The sequence below is a fragment of the Phocoena sinus genome, chromosome 20 (genome assembly GCF_008692025.1).
Source record: "Phocoena sinus isolate mPhoSin1 chromosome 20, mPhoSin1.pri, whole genome shotgun sequence".
In the NCBI taxonomy this organism is placed as follows: Eukaryota; Metazoa; Chordata; class Mammalia; order Artiodactyla; family Phocoenidae; genus Phocoena; species Phocoena sinus.
The window spans coordinates 9,239,578-9,259,667 of NC_045782.1; the positions used below are offsets into that span (position 1 = coordinate 9,239,578).

General features: G+C 44.5%; 1 protein-coding gene and 1 non-coding gene across 3 annotated transcripts; one reads left to right on the forward strand and one right to left on the reverse strand.

The window, feature by feature from the left end:
• The first annotated feature begins 247 nt into the window (after window positions 1-247).
• Window positions 248-5,409, forward strand: LOC116745816 (C-type lectin domain family 10 member A-like). Of its 2 annotated transcripts, none has more exons than XM_032616868.1 (10): window positions 248-508; window positions 1,333-1,521; window positions 2,840-2,956; window positions 3,268-3,372; window positions 3,452-3,523; window positions 3,627-3,698; window positions 3,859-3,945; window positions 4,034-4,185; window positions 4,663-4,769; window positions 4,888-5,409. In XM_032616868.1, exons 2-10 carry the CDS (start codon window positions 1,455-1,457, stop codon window positions 5,042-5,044), a joined length of 936 nt encoding a protein of 311 aa, XP_032472759.1. In that variant the 5' UTR covers window positions 248-508; window positions 1,333-1,454; the 3' UTR covers window positions 5,045-5,409. The 2 variants fall into 2 exon arrangements, with proteins under 2 accessions (XP_032472759.1, XP_032472760.1); XM_032616869.1 differs by having other exon boundaries at window positions 3,268-3,363.
• A 1,020-nt stretch (window positions 5,410-6,429) lies between these two features.
• On the reverse strand, window positions 6,430-6,502 carry TRNAD-GUC. Its single transcript has one exon. It is a non-coding gene; the product is annotated as a tRNA-Asp (tRNA).
• Window positions 6,503-20,090: the final 13,588 nt, after the last annotated feature.

The window sequence follows — 20,090 nt, forward strand, 5'->3', positions numbered from 1 at the left end:
GTCAGGATTGAGCGAGAGCAGAGCAATGGGCTCCTCTGGACCCGGGTTTGCAGTGATGGAGACACCAACGATTCTGAGGTCTTCAGATGCAGGAAGTGAAAGGAGGTGTGGGGCAGATTGCACCTCTGTTTCCTTCTGGTCCAATGCTTCTCTCCCAATTGATAAAATTGAGGAAGTCATGGGAACTCAAAAGAAGCGGAAAGGGAGTAGACACTCCCTACAAGAGGAAAGCAGAGCTGGCCCCGTATCCAGCTGCCCTGTGCACACCACGTCTGCCTGCGTTTTGATTTCAATTCCATCCTGTTATTTACTGCCCCAATCAGGGAAACGGGAGATTCCCAGATTATAGACTCCTGGTCTTTCAGACACAAAGACCAGCAGGTCTCCAGTCACTTAGGTGGCTCCTCCTTCAGTCACCTCCATCCCAACTCTGCAGGATTTAGTTTTTTCCGCTCTGGTCACCGCTGCACAAAGAACTCAAGAATCATAGCCTCTGGACTTTTCACAGGTAACCAGGTTGGGGATGCAGGTGAGACTAAGAGGGCAGGGAGGATGTCAGAGAAAGCAGGGAGAGGGGACTGTGGGTCTTAGGTGAGACTGAATGGGAAGATACGTAAGGGGGCAGCTTGGGGATTTAATGACCGAGCAGAGATTTTAGACTCTCTTCCCTTCACTGGATGCAGATTGAATTGTGGCAGCCACAACCTCAGTCACAAACTAAGACTCACACTCAACCCCTTCTCTAGCCCAGTTCCAGCCCTGTCTTCAGCCCCCACTCCAGCCAAACCCCGTACCAACCCCAGTTCCTCCTTTAACCCCAATGGCATCTTCACCCCCAGAGTCAGCTTGAACCTTTGTGGGTTTTTTGGCCGTGCAGTGTGGCACACGGGATCCTAGTTCCCCAACTAGGAATTGAACCTGTGCCCCCCTGCAGTGGAAGCGGGGAGTCCCAACAACTGGACCGCCAGGGAAGTCCCAAGTCAGCTTGAATCTTAACACCAGCCCCCACCCAAGCTTGAACCTCAACTCTCTCCTGTTTCCAACTTCAGCACCAAGCTTAGGTCCAGCTCCATCCATGGCTTCAACATGAGTACTGACCCCAATCCTAGCAGGAGACACAACCTCGATTCCAGCTCCCAGTGTTAGACCCAGTCCTAGCAATACATTTAGCTCCAACTTTACCTGCACTGTCAACCCCAAACTCAACCTGACCCTACCTCAAAGCCCAATCCTGACCCCACTTCTGACCTCAGCTGTAAAGCCAAGCCCATCCCCGTTGCTAGCCTTGACCCTGGGCTTCTTCTCAACCCTCATCTCTTCCCTTATCTCCAGCCTTGCACACGGGTCTTACCTGGTCCCAGCCTCCATCTTTATCCCAGCTCCTTCCCCAGCCTGGCTGCTGGCCCTGCCTCTACTTCAGCTCTGACAGCCTCAGAGGCCGTGTTGGTCCAAACATGTCAGTGAAGTATGAAGACCTCCAGTACTTGGAGAGTGAGAAGAAAAGCCAGGGGTTTACAGATGGTAAGATGAATGGGGAAACGGTCTTTCCTAAAATCTCCTCTGAATATGTTTAGAAGGATTTCTGCTGTTGTGTCATGTCTGCACCTCTACCATATGTACTGGTGGGGTCTCTCACTCTGAAGGGGAGGCCCCAGCCTCTGGGGACCCCAATAAAAACACGATTCAAGGTCCACAGCAGTCCTGGCTTCCTGTGCTCTGGGGAAGGGCATGAGAGTAAACCCATTTTCTTTCTCTCTCTCTTTTTTTTTTTTTAATTTTGCCACTTAAAAGATTTACTGGCTATTTATTGTAGCTATTATTATTATGGACACATCCAGGAATAACAAAACATAGACCCAGATTAATTACACTGAAGGAAATTGCTAATATTGTCTTTTAAAACCATTGCAGCCATAATGATTGTTGCCTCCCAGCTTGGGCATGTTAAAAGCACCTAGTGTACATTTTCCAGAATTTTATTTTTCCTTCTTTTATTTCCAAAGTCTTTTTTTTAATTAATCAATTAATTTATTTATTTTTGGCTGCATTGGGTCTTCGTTGCTGCACACGGGCTACTCTTCGTTGTGGTGCGCAGGCTTCTCGTTGCGGTGGCTTCTCTTGTTGCAGAACACAGGCTCTAGGCACGTGGGCTTCAGTAGTTGTGGCATGTGGGCTCAGTAGTTGTGGCTCACAGGCTTAGTTGCTCTGCGGCATGTGGGATCTTCCCGGAGCAGGGCTCGAACCCGTGTCCCATGCATTGGCAGCCGGATTCTTAACCACTGCGCCACCAGGGAAGCCCTTATTTCCAAAGTCTTGAGGAATAACTTCTTCGTAGAGCCTTTACCTTAATGGCCAATAGTAAATCTCTTCTCTCCTATAGATGTGCCCTACTTGTACTTCTGCTTATTAATCCAGAGGTCAGCAGTGTGTGTTCCTTATGGGCAAGTGCAATGTGCCCCATATTAGTAAACCCATTTTCTAACTTGTTTTCACTGGTGAGTGTGAGCCTGCTAAGGTAGTCGCCGTCTCTCTCCCTGGGTCCTCCTGCCTGGCGCCCCAGCTCTGATGATAGGACCTTATACATCGCCATCATCCCCTGTCTGTGTGTCTTTGTGTACATGTGTCCCCAGGGGTGTGAGGGGCCCGTGTGACTGAGCACTTGTGCTGGTCCATGAGGGGTCAGTGGCCTGGACGTCCCCCCGCCCACAACTCTCCTTGTCCAGCCTCCCCCCAGCATCAGCTGCAGCAGCCTCCTCCCTGCAGGTCCCCATGGCCCTATCCTCCTCCCCGTCTCTCACGTCCTGGACCCTCCTCGTCCTGACACCCTCTCCTCTTGCAGGGCTGCCTGCCCTCGAGACCTTCCTGCAGCGGCTCCTCTCCAGCACCCGCTCCTTCCTGCTCTCCCTGGGCCTCAGCCTCCTCCTGCTGGTCGGCATCTGTGTGATCGGATCCCAAAGTGAGGGGCACGGGGTGGGCAGGGAAGAGAGAAATAATGGGGTGCAGTGGTGGGGGCACTGGTGGCGAGAGTGATAAATGAGGATGACTGCTGGCCCTGTCACTTATCAGTTGGGGAATGAGGTCAAATTATGTCCCCTCTCTAAGCCTTAGTTTCCTCACCTGCAATATTGTATAACAATAGTGCCCATCCCTTTGGGTGAGGTCACGCTGTAGGGACCCAATGACACAATGCACGTCAAGTGCCCTGCCCAGTGCTGGCACAGAGGACCTGATAACCCTTAGCACTGATTGTCTCATCCGCCTGATCAGATTCCAAGTTTCAGAGGGACCTGGCAACCCTGAGAACAACTTTCAGCAACTTCACTTCAAACACTACGGCTGAGGTCCAGGCACTGAAATCCCAGGGTGAGCCTGGTATGGAAGGACTGGGGTGGGGTGCGGTGGGAGTGGGGGAGGAACTGACTCCTGAGCCCTGAGTCCCTGTGTTCTCCAGGTGGAAGTTTGCAAGAAATGATAACATCTCTGAAAGCTGAGGTGGAAAGTCACAAGCAGGAACTGCAAGCAGGTGAGAGACCCTTCGGGAGAGTGTGTGGAGGGGTGAGTGCCAGGCACTCAGGGCGGGGGAGAAATGGGAGCAGTCACGTGGTGCTGAGTGCCCTTCCTTCCAGCCCGTAGCTTGAATGACAAGGTGCTTTCTCTGGAGAGCAGCCTGGAGAACCAGCTGCAGGAACTCAAAGCAGGTCAGGCCCCTGCTCCCCTCCACCTGGGCATGAGGCGTGTGGGAGGGCAAGGGGGTTCTTAGGCTGGGGCCCCGGGCGTAGACCTCTGGTCTCCAGAGACTCAAGGAGCAGAAGCCACACCCAGGGCACTGTCCCCACTGCCCATCCGTGTGCGTCCCAGGTTATTCCGAAATGCTCTTGCGAGTCCAACAGCTGGTCAAGAACCTGAACTCCCTGACCTGCAAGATGGCTGCTCTCAAGAGCAATGGTGAGGGCTGCATGGGGTGGGCCGGCCCCAGTGTCTGCCCACGTCCCCCGGACAGCATCTCAGACCCTCCCCTGCCCCGGCCCCTTAGGCTCGCAAAACAACTGCTGTCCTACCAGTTGGCTGGAGCATGAAGGCAGCTGCTACTGGTTCTCTTACTCGGGGAAGCCCTGGCCCGAGGCTGAGAAGTACTGCCAGCTGGAGGATGCCTACCTGGTGGTCATCAACTCCAGAGAGGAGCAGGTGAGGCCCCTAGAGCGCAGGTCCAAGACACGTCCCATTGAAGAGAATGGTTCTCCGCCTTGGCTACATATTGGCATCACCTGGGGAGCTTTTTTTTTTTGCGATACGCGGGCCTCACTGCTGTGGCCTTTCCCGTTGCGGAGCACAGGCTCCGGACGCGCAGGCGCAGCGGCCATGACTCGCGGGCCCAGCCGCTCCGCGGCATGTGGGATCTTTCCGGACCGGGACACGAGCCCGTGTCTCCTGCATCGGCAGGCGGACTCTCTACCAGTGCGCCACCAGGGAAGCCCGACCTGGGGAGCTTTTAACAATGACTGACATCTGAGCCAGACCCTCAGAGGTTTAATTGGCCCCGGGCGTTGGGATTAACACCCCGAATCTCCATGACGGGTTTAATGAACACGTGAAGTTCAGAACTGCTAGTCCAAGGAGTTGGCAGGGTGGGGAGAAGTCACCACTGCCCTTCTGTTGTCCCAGGATTTTGTCCAGGCCCATATAGGCTCCTCCTACACCTGGATGGGCCTCAGTGATCTGGATGGAGTCTGGAAATGGGCGGATGGGACGGACTATGAGACCAACTTCAAGTGAGTGCCCCGGGTTTCTTCCTCGTTCAGCTCGGTTCCTCCAGGGTCTGACCCTCAGCCCCTTCTCCCTGACCTGGATTCTGTGCCTCCCTAGCTGCCTGTTGTCCTCTCCCCTCAGGAACTGGAAGCCAGGCCAGCCAGACGACTGGCAAGGGCACGGGCTGGGTGGGGGCGAGGACTGTGCCCACTTCCACCCCGATGGCAAGTGGAATGACGACGCGTGCCAGAGACCCTACCACTGGATCTGCGAGGCCGGGCTGAGCAAGGGCAGCTAGGCGAGCGGACCACCTGGCCAAGGAAATGGCGGGGCTGGGGGAGGGGGACCTTCTCCTTGTGGGAGAGGAGTAAGCCCTGGGAGATTGGAGCACTGCCATTGTTTGGAGTTGGTTTTTTTTTTCCCCCTTAACTTTTAAAAGATTATCTAGAGTTCCTAAGGTATTTTTTTTAAAAAGTTCTGCTTTATTGAGGTATAACTGACGTACAAAATTGTAAGATATTTAAAGTGTACATCGTGATTTGATACAGGTATGCATTGTGAAAAGATTCCCCCATCTAGTTAATGAACATATCCATGACCTCAGATATTTATCTATTTTTTAAGGTGAGAACACTTAAGTTCTACTCTCTTAGCAAATTTCAATTATACAATACAGTGTTATCAACTATGGCCACTGTGGTTTTTATAATTATTTTATTTAAAAAAATTTTATATTGGAGTATAGTTGATTAACAATGTGTTGGTTTCAGGTATACAGCAAAGCAATTCAGTTATACATATACAGGTATCTATTCTTTTTCAAATTCTTTTCCCATTTAAGTTACTACAGAGTATTGAGCAGAGTTCCCTGTGCTATACAGTAGGTCCTTGTTGGTTATTTTTTTTTTTTTTTTTTTTTTTTTTTTTTTGCGGTACGCGGGCCTCTCACTGTCGTGGCCTCTCCCGTTGCGGAGCACAGGCTCCGGATGCGCAGGCTCAGCGGCCATGGCTCACGGGCCCAGCCGCTCCACGGCATGTGGGATCTTCCCGGATCGGGGCATGAACCCGCGTCCCCTGCATCGGCAGGCGGACTCTCAACCACTGCGCCACCAGGGAAGCCCTGGTTATCTATTTTATTATTATTATTTGTCTATTTTAAATACAGAAGTGTGTACACGTCAATCCCAAACTCCCAATCTATCCCTCCCCCCAACCCTTCCCTCCTGGTACCATAAGTTCGTTCTCTAAGTTTGTGAGTCTGTTTCTGTTTTGTAAATAAGTTCATGTCTATCATTTTTTAAAGATTCTGTACGTAAGCAATATCATATGATATTTGTCTTCATCTGACTTACTTCACTTAGTATGATAATCTCTAGACCCATCCATATTGCTGTGAATGGCATTATTGCATTCTTTTTAATGGCTAAGTAATACCCATTGTATATATGTACTACTTCTTCTTTATCCATTCATCTGTCGATGGACATTTAGGTTGCTTCCATGTCTTGGCTATTGTAAACAGCGCTGCAATGAACATTGGGGTGCATGTATCCTTTTGAACAATGTTCTTCTCCAGATATATGCCCAGGTGTGGGATTGCTGGACCTTGTCATAGCTCTATTTTTAGTTTCTTTCTCTCTCTCTCTTTTTTTTTGCCATGCCACGCAGCTTGTGGGATCTTAGTTCCCCGACCAGGGATTGAACCTGGGCCCTTGGCAGTGACAGTGTGGAGTCCTAACCACTGGACCACCAGGGAATTCCCTATTTTTAGTTTTTTAAGGAACCTCCATACTGTTCTCCGTAGTGGCTGTACCAATTTACATTCCCACCAACAGTGTAGGAGGGTTCCCTTTTCTCCACACCCTCTCCAGCACTTATTGTTTACAGACTTTCTGATGATGGCCATTCTGACTGGTGTGAGGTGGTATTTCACTGTAGTTTTGATTTGCATTTCTCTAATTATTAGTGATATTGAGTATCTTTTCATGTGCCTCTTGGCCATCTGTATGTCTTCTTTAGAGAAATGTCTATTTAGGTCTTCTGCCCAGTTTTTTGATTGGGTTGTTTGTTTTTTTTTTTGATATTGACCTGCATGAGCTGTTTGTAAATTTCAGAAATTAATCCCTTGTTGGTCACATGGTCACCGTGTTTTACATTAGGTTCTCAGAACTTATTCCTCTTATAGCTGAAAGTTTCTACCCTTTTACCAACCCTTTCCTGTTCCCCCCAACTCCCGGCCCTTGGCAACTACCCTTCTACTTTCTATCTGTGAACGTGACTTTTTTTTTTTTAAAGAGTCTACATGTAAGTGATACCATACAGTATTGTCTTTCTCTGTCTGGCTTATATTACTTGGTATAAATGCCCTCAAGTTCCAACCATACTGTTGCAAATGGCAGGATTTCCTTCTTTATCATGGCTGAGTAATATTCCATCATTTTATATATACATATATATAATGGATATATGGTAGAATGTTATATTTTTTTTTTTTTTTTTTTTTTTAAGGAATTTTTTTTTTTTTTTTTTTTTTTGCGGTACGCGGGCCTCTCACTGTTGTGGCCTCTCCCGTTGTGGAGTACAGGTTCCGGATGAGCAGGCTCAGCGGCCACGGTTCACGGGCCCAGCCGCTCCGCGGCATGTGGGATCTTCCCGGACCGGGGCACGAACCCGTGTCCCCTGCATCGGCAGGCGGACTCTCAACCACTGTGCCACCAGGGAAGCCCCTGTTATATTATTCTTTATCCATTCATCCACTGATAGACACTTAGGTTGTTTCCATATCTTGACTATTGTGAATAATGCTCCAATGAACATGGGACTGCAGATATCTCTTTGATATCCTGTTTTCATTTCCTTTGGATGTAAACCCAGAAGTGGAATTGCTGGATCATATGGTACTTCTATTTTTGATTCTTTGAGGAACTTCCATATTGCTTTCCATACTGGCTGCACCAGTTTACAGTCCCACCAACAGTGCCTAAGGGTTTCTTTTTTTCTCTACATCCTCACCAGCTTCTGTTTCTTTTTAACCTTAAAAATCAGCTTTATTGAGGTGTAATTCTTACCCAATAAAATGCACCCACTTAAAGAGTAGAGATGACTCTTGACAAATATGAATACCTAGGTAACTACCACTCCAATCAAGATAGAACATTTTCCATCACCCCCCAAAGTTCCCTTATACCCCTTTGCGGTCTAACCCACTTATTTGTCCCCAGGCAGCTAATGATCTGCTTTCTTTCACAGCTAATTGGTTTTGCCTACTCTAGAATTTCTTAAGAATGAAATCACACAGTATATACTCTTTTGTGAACTCTGATGTATTTCATGTCACCTGATTTTTAACAACCTTAAAATGGCAGAAGAGAAGCTAGGTGAGGTCTTGGAAAGTCCTATGTTATTGTGAAAAGAGCATTTTCCTTTCATATAGATTTGAGTTCAATTCTTTTTCTGTCACTTAAAAGTCAGGTAAACTTAGGGTAATAAGGAAAGGTAATTCTTTCATTTCTTTGAAGATCCCAGAATTGTTGGGAAAAGTAGATAAGATCCCAGGTGTATTGGCTACCTATTGCTATGTAACAAGCCACCCCAATGCTCAGTGGCTTAAAACAACAAGCATTTATTATACCTCACAGGTCTGTAGATCAGCTGGGTGGTTTTTTGGTCTGGCTAGGCATGGCTCATCTTAGCTGGACTGGTTCATGCATTTGTGGTGGGTTGGCTGGTCTAGGACAGCCTCTCTGCTGTGTCTGACATTTGGCTGGCTATGGGCTGGGGTAATGGGCTGGGGTAATGGACCATGTTAGGCTAGCCTGGGCTTGTTTGCATAGTGTTTGGGCAGGGTTCCAAGAGAGTAATCTGAAGAGTTGCAGGGACTCTAGAGCCTTAGGTTTGGAACTGAAGCATCACTTCTGCTGCATCCTATTGGCCAAAGTAGATCACAAGGCAGCCCAGATTCAGAGAGTTGGGAAATAGACTCCACCTTTTGATGGGAGGAACTACAAAGCCATATTGTGGAGAGAATGTGTATAGGGAGGGATGGAAATTGCTATTTTTCTAACAATCTAGCATACCAGGGGAAGCATGTCAATCATGGAGAAACAGCTCAAAGCTAAAGGTTCCCATTAAGAGAGGACAGGGGCTTCCCTGGTGGCGCAGTGATTGAGAGTCCGCCTGCCGATGCAGGGGACGCGGGTTCGTGCCCCGGTCCGGGAAGATCCCACATGCCGCGGAGCGGCTGGGCCCGTGAGCCATGGCCGCTGAGCCTGTGCGTCCGGAGCCTGTGCTCCGCAACGGGAGAGGCCACAGCAGTGAGAGGCCCGCGTACTGCAAATAAATAAAAAAAAATTAAAAAAAAAAAGAGAGGACAGGACCCATTCATTACTGTACTGGTACCAAGAAAACTGCCTGGCATATAGGAGTGTCTCAATTAATGTTAATTAAAATTAAAGAGGGTGATGTCAGAGGGAAGGTATGGGAAAAACAAAAGTTAGCTCCCAGGAAGCAGCACCCTTTCACTTTACCCTGCCCACCAGCATCACATGAAAATCATCAGGATGGAGCAGAGAGAGGTCTTGATGGAAAGTGCTCTGAGGGGACCTGGAACTGATGGGTCCAGAAGACACTGCCCAATATGCAAGAGATTCCATAAGGGGCAGCAGTACCCAGTGAGTTCTGTGGCCACAAAATGCTGGAACCCAGTGTAGCCAATACTCCAAACCAATAACTTCCAGGTCATTTCCCTCATCACTTTATGCAGTCCTACTTAATTAATTCTTCTTCTGCTGGATGTTGGGTCAGCATTCAAGTCTCATGAAGTTCTCTGTGTCTAGACTAGAATAGTCCTGGAAATCCTGACTCAGTCTAATGATGGAACTGACAGTTATCTAAGCAACATCTGCTCAGAAGCCCATACTCCTGAGTGTGTCCCTTGAAATAATAGTATTTAAGAATACTTGGTACCATGCCTTTCCTGAGGTTTTCAGACTACCCTTCTTTGTTGAAGACATTTTTCTAAACCACATAGCTACAAACAGGGTCTTCAGGCAAGAGCAGAAGGAAACAGAAAACTTACAGATTGATAAGGTTGAATGGCTACAGTTAATTTATTATAATAACCACCAATATCATAATGGAGAATAATGTTATCTATTGAATGTAATACAGAACTATTTTATGAGGATTTGATGTATGTTTCCCAAAGAGGAAGAACATTTTGTGGTCAATGAGGGCACTGACAAATCTCCAACACCTTCCAATCTGTAGAGTGTACAATCTCTGAAACACTTATATTACCATTAACATTTTGCCAGCACATATTAACCTAGGGATGGCTGAATTCCCTTTTGATTGAACAGCTCTTCCCATATAGCTCTTAAAATAGTGGTGAGGGCTTCCCTGGTGGCGCAGTGGTTGGGAGTCCGCCTGCCGATGCAGGGGACACAGGTTTGTGCCCCGGTCCGGGAGGATCCCGCATGCCGCGGAGCGGCTGGGCCCGTGAGCCATGGCCGCTAAGCCTGCGCGTCCGGAGCCTGTGCTCCACAATGGGAGAGGCCACAACAGCGAGAGGCCCAAGTACCGAAAAAAAAAAAAAAAAAATAGTGGTGAGATAGTTAAGAATATGGTGCACACCAAATGAACTTTTTTTGTTTGTTTGTTACCATCTCTCTTTCTCTAAAGGAAAAGAAAAAAATCTTTGTAGTGATCCAGTGACCTTCTGGGGAATCCCCAAAATCGTTTAGGGTAAAAGACACCTTAAGAATTTTATTTTATTTTTATTTATTTATGTATTTTTTAAAGAATTTATGTATTTAATTATTTATTATTTATTTTTGGCTGTGTTGGGTCTTCATTGCTGTGTACGGGGGCTACTCTTCGTTGCAGTGCGTGGGCTTCTCATTGCAGTGGCTTCTCTTGTTGCAGAGCACAGGCTCTAGGTGCACGGGCTTCAGTAGTTGTGGCACATGGGACTCAGTAGTTGTGGCTCGGGGGCTGTAGCGCGCAGGCTCAGTAGTTGTGGCGCACGGGCTTAGTTGCGCTGCGGCACGTGGGGTCTTCCAGGACCAGGGCTCGAACCCATGTCCCCTGCGTTGGCAGGCAGATTCTTAACTGCTACACCACCAGGGAAGCCCCAGAATTTTATTTTTCTGAATTTAAGGTCTGATCTTGAGAAGGCAAAATTAAAATTTTTCAGATAAGTTGGGACTTCCCTGTTGGCGCAGTGGTTAAGAGTCCGCCTGGCAATGCAGGGGACAGGGGTTCCATCCCTGGTCTGGGAAGACCCCACATGCTGCAGAGCAACTAAGCCCATGCACCACAACTACTGAGCCTGTGTACCCTAGAGCCTGCGTGCCACACTACTCTGCCCACACGCCACAGCTACTGAAGCCTGCATGCTCTAGGGCCAGTGTGCCATAACTATTGGGCCCACGTGCTGCAACTACTGGGCCCGCGTGCTGCAACTACTGGAGCCTGCGCGCCTAGAGCCCGTGCTCTGCAGCAAGAGAAGCCACTGCAATGAGAAGCCTGTGCGCTACAACGAAGAGTAGTGCCCCCTGCTTGCTGCAACTAGAGAAAAGCCTGCACGCAGCAATGAAGACCCAATGCAGCCAAAAAAATAAAATAAAAATAAATAAATAAAAGTTATCAGGTAAGTTGATTACTTGATCAGGGTTGTAGCATGAATGCTGGAATAAAGAATGGTTGAGATTTCTACAAGGGTGACTGAAATATTTAAAAAATAAAAATAGCAGAAAGTAACACAATTGTAAGAAACCTTAACACATTCAGCATTGAGGAACTTTTGTTTGCTGGTTTTAATAAGCAAGGATGTAATAAATTCAGTATAAAGCACAAAAAGTTATTGTGATGAGATATATAATCTCTGCTCTCTCAACAGACCAAATAGATGACGATGGCTTTTACTGTTTCTTGTTTAGAGCAGAACAATTTGTTATTTTAATAGGGAAAAATAATTTTTAGCCTTGCATTAATATAATATTTGGCAGGAAAATATTCTCATACTTTAAAAATGTTATAATAAACTCATCAAAATAAAACCAATCTTGTCAGTTTTAATACATTCCATTCCTTCTTTTTAGTGCCATTATTTATAGGTATTATATAAAGTCCAAGGAAAATAAATTTCATTTCACAAACCTTCTACAACTTTTTATCCACCCAGGTTTTACCCTTCATTATCATTTACACATTCTAGAACAACTAAACACTTTAGGGAAAAAAACTACTCTCTTTTTTCCTTGATTAAAAAAAATCACATTTTTTTTGCATACACAGTCCTATTTCTTTGCTATCATTGTTTCAGATAGTCTCCACCACTTTGATTAGTTATAACTGTCAAGGTAATAAATTTCAGACAAAGCTGGGAGGCAGGTGATTGAGAACTGTTTGTTATATACCAGGGTCTAAAAATCCAACAAGACTCATGATCACATAACTACAACTCCCTATAGCCACACGCATTCCTTTTACACTTTTTAAAGTGGCAAAATGATTGTTTTAACATAACCCAAGTCAAGAAATATGAAGAGTGTGAGATTTCCTTGAAGTGTCTGTATTTTTGTCCTTCTTGTAAGCTAATGAGCTAGTCTGCCATCACTTTATATGTATGAGCAGAAGATCTGACACCACTTGGTCAGAGAGAAAAGATTTTATTATTCACAATACAGCAAACAGCACGAGCCTCATGTTTGTTTCAGTTCCCTTGTCTTCCAAGCCCAAGGGAGTGACTCAGAGGGACCCCAGTGAATGCTGCAGATGCAGTGAGTTTGCATCACAGCAGAGGTACACAAATCTTTTTTTTTAAATTGAACTATGGTTGATTTACAATATTGTGTTAGTTTCAGGTATATAGCAAAGTCATTCTGTTATATATATATATTTTTTCAGATTATTTTCCATTAAAGGTTGTTATAAGATATTGAATATAGTTCACTGCACTATACAGTAAATCTTTGTTGCTTATCCATTTTATGTATAGTAGTTTGTATCTCTTGATCCCATACTCCTAATTTATCCTTACCCCACTCCCTTTCCCTTTTGGCAAGCATAGATTTGTTTTCTATGTCTGTTAGTCTGTTTCTGTTTTGTATGTAGATTCATTTGTATTATTTTTTAGATTCCACATATAAGTGATATCATATAATATTTGTCTTTCTCTGACACTTCACTTATAGTATGATATTCTCTAGCTCCATCCATGTTCCTGCAAATGGCAGTATTTCATTCCTTTTCTATTCCATTGGGTATATACTACATCTTCTTAAGCCAATTGTCTGTTGAGGGGCACTTGGGTTGTTTCCATATCTTGGCTATTGTAAGTAATACTGCATGTATCTTTTAAAATTAGAGTTTTCGTCTTTTCCAGATATACACCTAAGAGTGGGATTGCTTGATCATATGGTAGCTCTATTTTTAGTTTTTTAAGGAATGTCCTTGCTGTTTTCCACAGTGGCTACACCAATTTACATTCCCACCAACAGTGTACAAGGGTTCCCTTTTCTCCATACCCTCTCCAACATTTGTTATTTGCAGAATTTTCAATGATAGCCATTCTAACCAGTATGAGGTAATACCTCATTGTGGTTTTGATTTGCAGTTCTCTAATAATTAGTGATGTTGAGTGTCTTTTCATGTGCTCTTTGGCCATCTGTATGTCTTCTTTAGAGAAATGTCTATTTACGTCTTCTGCCCATTTTTTGATTCGGTTGTTTTTTTGATATTGAGTTGTATGAGCAGTTTGTATATTTTGGATATTAACCCTTTGTTGATCACATGATTTGCAAATATTTTTCTCCCATTCCGTAAGTTGTCTTTTTGTTTTGTTGATGGTTTCCTTTGCTGTGCAAAATCTTTTAAGTTTGATTAGGTCCCATTTGTTTATTTCTGCTTTTATTTCTTCTGCCTTGGGAGACTGACCTAAGAGAATAGTGCTATGATTTATGTCTGAGAATGTTTTTCCTATGTTCTATTCTAGGAGTTTTATGGTGTCATGTCTTATATTTAGGTTTTTAAACCATTTTGAGTTTATTTTTGTATATGGTGTAGGGGAGTGTTCTAATTTCACTGATTTACATGTAGCTGTCCAGCTTTCCCAACACCACTTGTTGAAGAGACTGTCTTTTCCCCATTGTATATTCTTGCCTCCTTTGTCATAGATTGACCGTAGGTGTGTTGGTTTATTTCTGGGCTCTCTATTCTGTTCCATTGATCCATATGTCCTTTTTTTGTGTCAATACCATGCTATTTTGATTACTGTAGCTTTGTAGTATTGTCTGAAGTCTTGAAGGGTTATGCCTCCAGCTTTGTTCTTTTTCCTCAGGATTGCTTTAGCAATTCTGGGTCTTTTATGGTCCCATATAAATTTTAGAATTATTTGTTCTAGTTCTGTGAAAAATGTCATGGGTAATTTGACAGAGATCACATTAAATCTGTAGATTGCTTTGGGTAGTATGGCCATTTTAACAATATTAATTCTTCCAATCCAAGAGCATGGGGTATCTTTCCATTTCCTTGAATCATCTTCAATTTCCTTTATCAATGTTTTATAGTTCTCAGCATGTAAGTCTTTCACCTCCTTGGTTGGGTTTATTCCTAAGTATTTTTTTGTGATGCAATTTTAAATAGGATTGTCTTTTTACTTGCCCTTTCTGACATTTCACTGTTAATGTAAAGAAATGCAACAGATTTCTGTGTGTTAATTTTGTATCCTGCTACCTTGCTGATTTTGTTTATCAGTTCTAGTAGTTTTTGTGTGGAGTTTTTATGGTTTTCAATATATAGTATCATGTCATCTGCATATAATGACAATTTTACCTCTTCCCTTCCAATTTGGATATGCTTTATTTCTTTTTCTTGTCTAATTGCTGTGGCTAGGACTTCCAATGCTATGTTGAATGGAAGTGGTGAGAGACATCCCTGTCTTGTTCCAGATTTTAGTAGGAAGGTTTTCAGTGTTTCATCATTGAGTATTTTGTTGGCCATGGGTTTGTCATAAATAGCTTTTATTATGTTGAGATATACAGAATCATTTCTTAATGTGGCTGTAACACAGCCACTGTCCATTTTCAGCTTGTGCCCATGTTCTCAACTGATCCATACATAAACCAAGCTTGGGCTTTTTCTCCCCCTTCAAATGAAAACCAGGGAAGAGAACTGATGCAAATGTGGTGGGTGAGAGGGGCAAGGGGTGTTACTTGCTCATGTAGCTCACTTGGGCCCTTTGATCTGGTCCTGCTTAGGCTTGATTCAATTTCCATCTGACCATGAACTGTTGCTGTATATGTCTGACCTTATGATTTGGTAGGTCTGACAAAACCCAGTTCATAATGAGAAGTTTCAGGTACCTGGTTACATTGTATCCTATGGTTAAACATTCCATCTCTTCCAGGGTCCAGTAACATGTCAAAAGCTATTTCTCAAAGTGCATCTAATTCTCTGCTGCAGATCTCATGGTTTTACTCCAGAATCTCAGAGGCTTGTGTTTTGATTCTTCTACTGGAGCTTTCCATAAGCTCCATTCTGCACTAACACCTCCAAAACTTAAAGTCTGTGGGTCATATGGCCCAAATAGCAAGGTTGGTTGCATTGCAGACTTAATCTGCTGTAGTGCCTGTTCCTGCACTGGATCCCATTCAAAACTGGCAGCCTTCTGCATCACCTGGTATATGGACCAGAGGAGTATTTCTAGATGTGGAATGTGCTGCCTTCAGAACCCAAAGAAGCCCACCGGGCACTGTGCTTTCTTCTTTGTGGTGGTGGTGGGGAATGCAAACAGCAACAATTTATCTTTTACTTTGGAGGGGATATCCTAGAAATCCCCTAACCACAAGAACCCTGAAGCAATTATACTCCAACAAAGATGTTAAAAAAAAAAAACTGTAACAGCTTTATTGAAGTGGCTTATCCCTGAATTTTTATAGAGTTTATCTCCCTACATCCTGTAGAGTGTATGTGCCCTACCAAGGCCTCCAGTGTACTAGCTACCTCTTGCTCTTCCTGTCCAGTCAGCATGATGTCATCAATGTAGCGGATCAGTGTGACATCTGTGGGATGTCCAGATATCCAGATCTTTCAGGACTAGATTAAGATAGAGGATGAGAGAGTTAAATAGCCCTGAGGCAAAACTGTAGGTGAATATTGTCTGTCCCATGTGAATATGAACTTTTAAAAATTTTTCAATTTTATATTGGAGTATAGTTGATTAACAATGTCATGTTAGTTGCAAGTGTACAGCAGAGTGGTTCAGTTATACATATACGTGTATCTATTCTTTTTCAAAGTCTTTTCCCATTTAGGTTATTACAGAGTATTGAGCAGAATTTCCTGTGCTATACAGTAGGTCCTTGTTGGTTATCTATTTATTTTAAAAAATAAATCTATTTATTTATTTATTTATGGCCACACTGGGTCCTTGTTGCTGCGTGTGGGCTTTCTTTAGTTGTGGCGAGAGGGGGCTACTCTTTGTTGTGGTGCACAGGCTTCTCGTTTTGGTGGCTTCTCTTGTTGCGAAGCAGGGGCTCTAGGTGTGTGGGCCTCAGTAGTTGTGGCACACAGGCTCAGTAGTTGTGGCTCGTGGGCTGTAGAGTGCAGGCTCAGTAGCTGTGGTACATGGGCTTAGTTCCTCCGTGGCATGTGGGATCTTCCCGGCCCAGAGATGAAGCCTGTGTCCCCTGCATTGGCAGGCGGATTCTTTGGTTATCTATTTTAAATATAGCAGTGTGTACACGTCAGTCCCTAACTCCCAATCTGTCCCTCCCCAACACCCTTCCCCTGGGTAACCATAAGTTGGTTCTCTAAGTCTGTGAATCTGTTTCTGTTTTGTAAATACGTTCGTTTGTATCATTTTTTAAAGATTCTGCTAAGTGATATCATATGATATTTGTCTTTCTCTGACTTACTTCACTTAGTATGATAATCTCCAGGCCCATCTATGTTGCTGAAAATGCTATTATTTCATTCTTTTTAATGGCTGAGTAATATTATGAACTATTTTTTTGATCTGTTTTCTAATTGGAATGGAAAAGAATTCATTAGTCAATTCAATAGCCATATACCATGTACCTGAGAGCTTACAAATATGCTTTGACAATAATGCGCACCCAGCACAGCAGCTGAAATGATAGCTTGGTTAAGTCTGCTTCACATCGTGGGAGAAAGAGCCAAGTGCAAGCCATTGGTAGTACCAAGATATTAGACCAGAGCAATACCACATCCCTGGAGAAATTCATAATATTAAAAGACTTGGGGGCTTCCCTGGTGGCGCAGTGGTTGAGAGTCCGTCTGCCGATGCAGGGGACACAGGTTCATGCCCCGGTCTGGGAGGATCCCACAGGCTGCGGAGCGGCTGGGCCCGTGAGCCATGGCCGCTGAGCCTGCACGTCTGGAGCCTGTGCTCTGTAACGGGAGAGGCCCCAACAGTGAGAGGCCTGCGTACCACAAAAAAAAAAAAAAAAAAAAAAAAAAGACTTGGGAACCACAAAAGACCCCAAATAGCCAAAGCAATCTTGAAAAAGAAGAACAAAGCTGGAGGCATCACACTTCCTGATTTCAAACTATATTACAAAGCTGTAGTAATCAAAACAGAGGGTATTGGCATAAAAACAGACACAGAGGTCAATGGAACAGAGAGCCCAGAAATAAACCCACACATATATAGTCAATTAATTTATGACAGAGAAGCCAGTAATATACAATGGGGAAAGGACAGCTCCTTCAATATATGATGTTGGGAAAACTGAACAGCCACATGCAAAAGAATGAAACCGGACTACTATCTTACACCATACACAAAAATTAATTCAATATGGATTAAAGACTTGAGTGTAAGACCTGAAACCTTAAAAATCCTAGAAAAAAACATAGGGAGTAATGTCAATGACATTGGTCTTAGCAATGTTTTTGTGGATCTGACTCCAAAGTCCAGGTAAACAAAAGCAAAAATAAATAAATGGGGCTACAACAAACTGAACAGCTTCTGCACAGTGAAGGAAGCCATCAAAATGAGAAGGCAACCTACTAAATGGAGAGAAGATATTTGCAAATTCTATATTCTATGAGGGATTAGTATCCAAAATATATGAAGAACTCATACAACTAAATAGAAACAACAACAACAAACAATACAATTTAAATATGAGCAAAGGATCTGAATAGACATTTTCCCAAAGGAGACATACAAATGGCCAACAGGTACATAAAAATGTGTTCAACGTCACTAATAATCAGGGAAACGCAAATAAAAACCACAATGAGATATTGCCTTACACCTATTAGAATGGCTATTATCTAAAAGACAAGAAATAGCAAGTGTTGGTGAGGATGTGGAGAAAAGGGAAACCTTATGCTCTGTTGATGGGAATGTAAATTAGTGCAGTCACTATGGAAAAGAGTATGGAGCTTCCTCAAAAAATTAAAAGTAGAACTACCATAAGATCCAGCAATTCTACTTTTAGGTATTTATCTAGCAGAAACAAAATCACTATATTGAAGAAATTTCCGCACCTCAATGTTCATTGCAACATTATTTACAATAGCCAAGACATGAAAACAACCTAAGTTTCCATTGATGGATGAATGGATAAAGAAGATCTATCTGTCGATCTATCTATCTATCTATAATGGAATATTATTCAGCCATGAGAAAGAAAGGGATCCTGCCTTTAGTGGTAACAGATGGGCCTTGAGGGCATTAGGCTACTTGAAATAAATCAGACAGAGAAAACAAATACAGTCTTACCTCACATATATGTGGAATCTGAAAAAACCTGAACTCACAGATACAGAGAACAGATTGATGGTTGCTGGGGGTAGGGGTGAGGTGGTCTGACACAATCTCCATCACAGATTTGACGCTCAGTAAAAATTTGCTACTGTCCCCTGCTCCTCCCCTCCTGTTCCAGTCAGGAAATCCTATTCTCCATCACCCTCTCTCCTCCTTCCCCCCATGGTCTTGAATCCTTGGTTGACTTCTACTTCTGAGTGCAGGGAAGCCCAGAGCTGGGCAAGCCTGATGAAGCTGGGTCAGGGGTTCAGATTCTAGCAGGCCAGGTCTGAATTGGGCAAGAGAAGAGAAATGGGTTCCTCTAGACCAGAGTCCATGATATCTGGAGACATCAGCAGTTCTGGGGAATTTAGAGGCAGGAAGTGAAATAAGATGAGGCAGGGGAGAAACAATAAACTGCACCCCTGGCTCCTTCCTGTCCTGCTAGCACCCCCTCCCAAATGAGGAAGTCAGGGAGCTGGAAAGAAGGGGAAAGGAGAAACGCTCCCTGAGAAAAGGGTGCCAGGTGGGGTTCATCCCCCACTGCTACCTAAATAAACCCTTTGCCTGTATTCCAACCTGTTTCTTATTTATGGCCCACAGTCAGGAGCTAGGGGATCTCAGGGTACAGAATGCTGGGCCCTTCACACACAGTCAGGAAGGATTCAGTCACTCATGTGGAATCTCTCCACTTTATGGCCCTTCATTCAGAATTTCCAGACCCTGGTACCTGGGCTGCCTGAGGAAACCAGGAATCACATTCTCCAACTTTCTGCAGATAACAGGACTGAGGAGGCAGGGAGAGTAGGAGGGAAGATGGGGGAGGGTGACTTTGTGGTTTTCTTGGAAATAAATGGGAGTTTGGATCACAGATTGAATTATTAATTGGAGGAGATTGAGACTCTGTCTCTCCACTGACCTCAGGATTGGGTTAGACACATCTTCAGGATAGGTTCCCCTGTCCTCTGTAGAATAAAGAATCCTCCCGAGCTATAAATCCCTCTCTAACTCCGGGTTTCCTGCTTTGGGCTGTCAGTCACTTGCAACTACTAGTTCAAATGTCTGTCCAGCCTCAAGGATGGAGCCCTAGGAGGGAGAGCCACACCTGCCCCTTCCCTGGCATAGTCTCAGCTCCTGGGATGGGGTGGAGGGTGGAGGAAGGAGCTTTCCCAAGGAGCAGACACAGTATTTCACAGTCACAGGAATCAGACATCTGAAATGGAATTTTACTTAGTTCTGTATAACCGTTCCTGGCATTGCTCTGGAGCACACGTTATCGCTAATGGCAGAAAATCACCTTGTCAATTCGGAAGAATCTACTCACTTCTGGATTTTCTGTCCTTTTCAGGCTCAGGTCAATTCTGGATCCTCTCCCTTCCCTCTTCCCCTATTCGTCCTGGGGATGATAATACTTTTTTTCTTTTTTTATAAATTTATTTATTTATTTTTGGCTGCGTTGGGTCTTCGTTGCTGCGCGCAGGCTTTCTCTAGTTGCGGCGAGCGGGGGCTGCTCTTCATTGTGGGGCTGCTCTTCATTGTGGTGCGTGGGCTTCTCATTGCA

What these genes read in the sequence shown, in the direction of transcription:
- LOC116745816 (XM_032616868.1), top strand. Translation starts at nt 1,455, where the DNA reads ATGTCAGTGAAGTATGAAGACCTCCAGTACTTGGAGAGTGAGAAGAAA. An exon ending in GAAATCCCAGGGTGAGCCTG is followed by an intron (nt 3,373 to 3,451) that starts GTATGGAAGGAC and finishes TGTGTTCTCCAG; the next exon opens with GTGGAAGTTTGCAAGAAATG. An exon ending in GCTGCAGGAACTCAAAGCAG is followed by an intron (nt 3,699 to 3,858) that starts GTCAGGCCCCTG and finishes TGTGCGTCCCAG; the next exon opens with GTTATTCCGAAATGCTCTTG.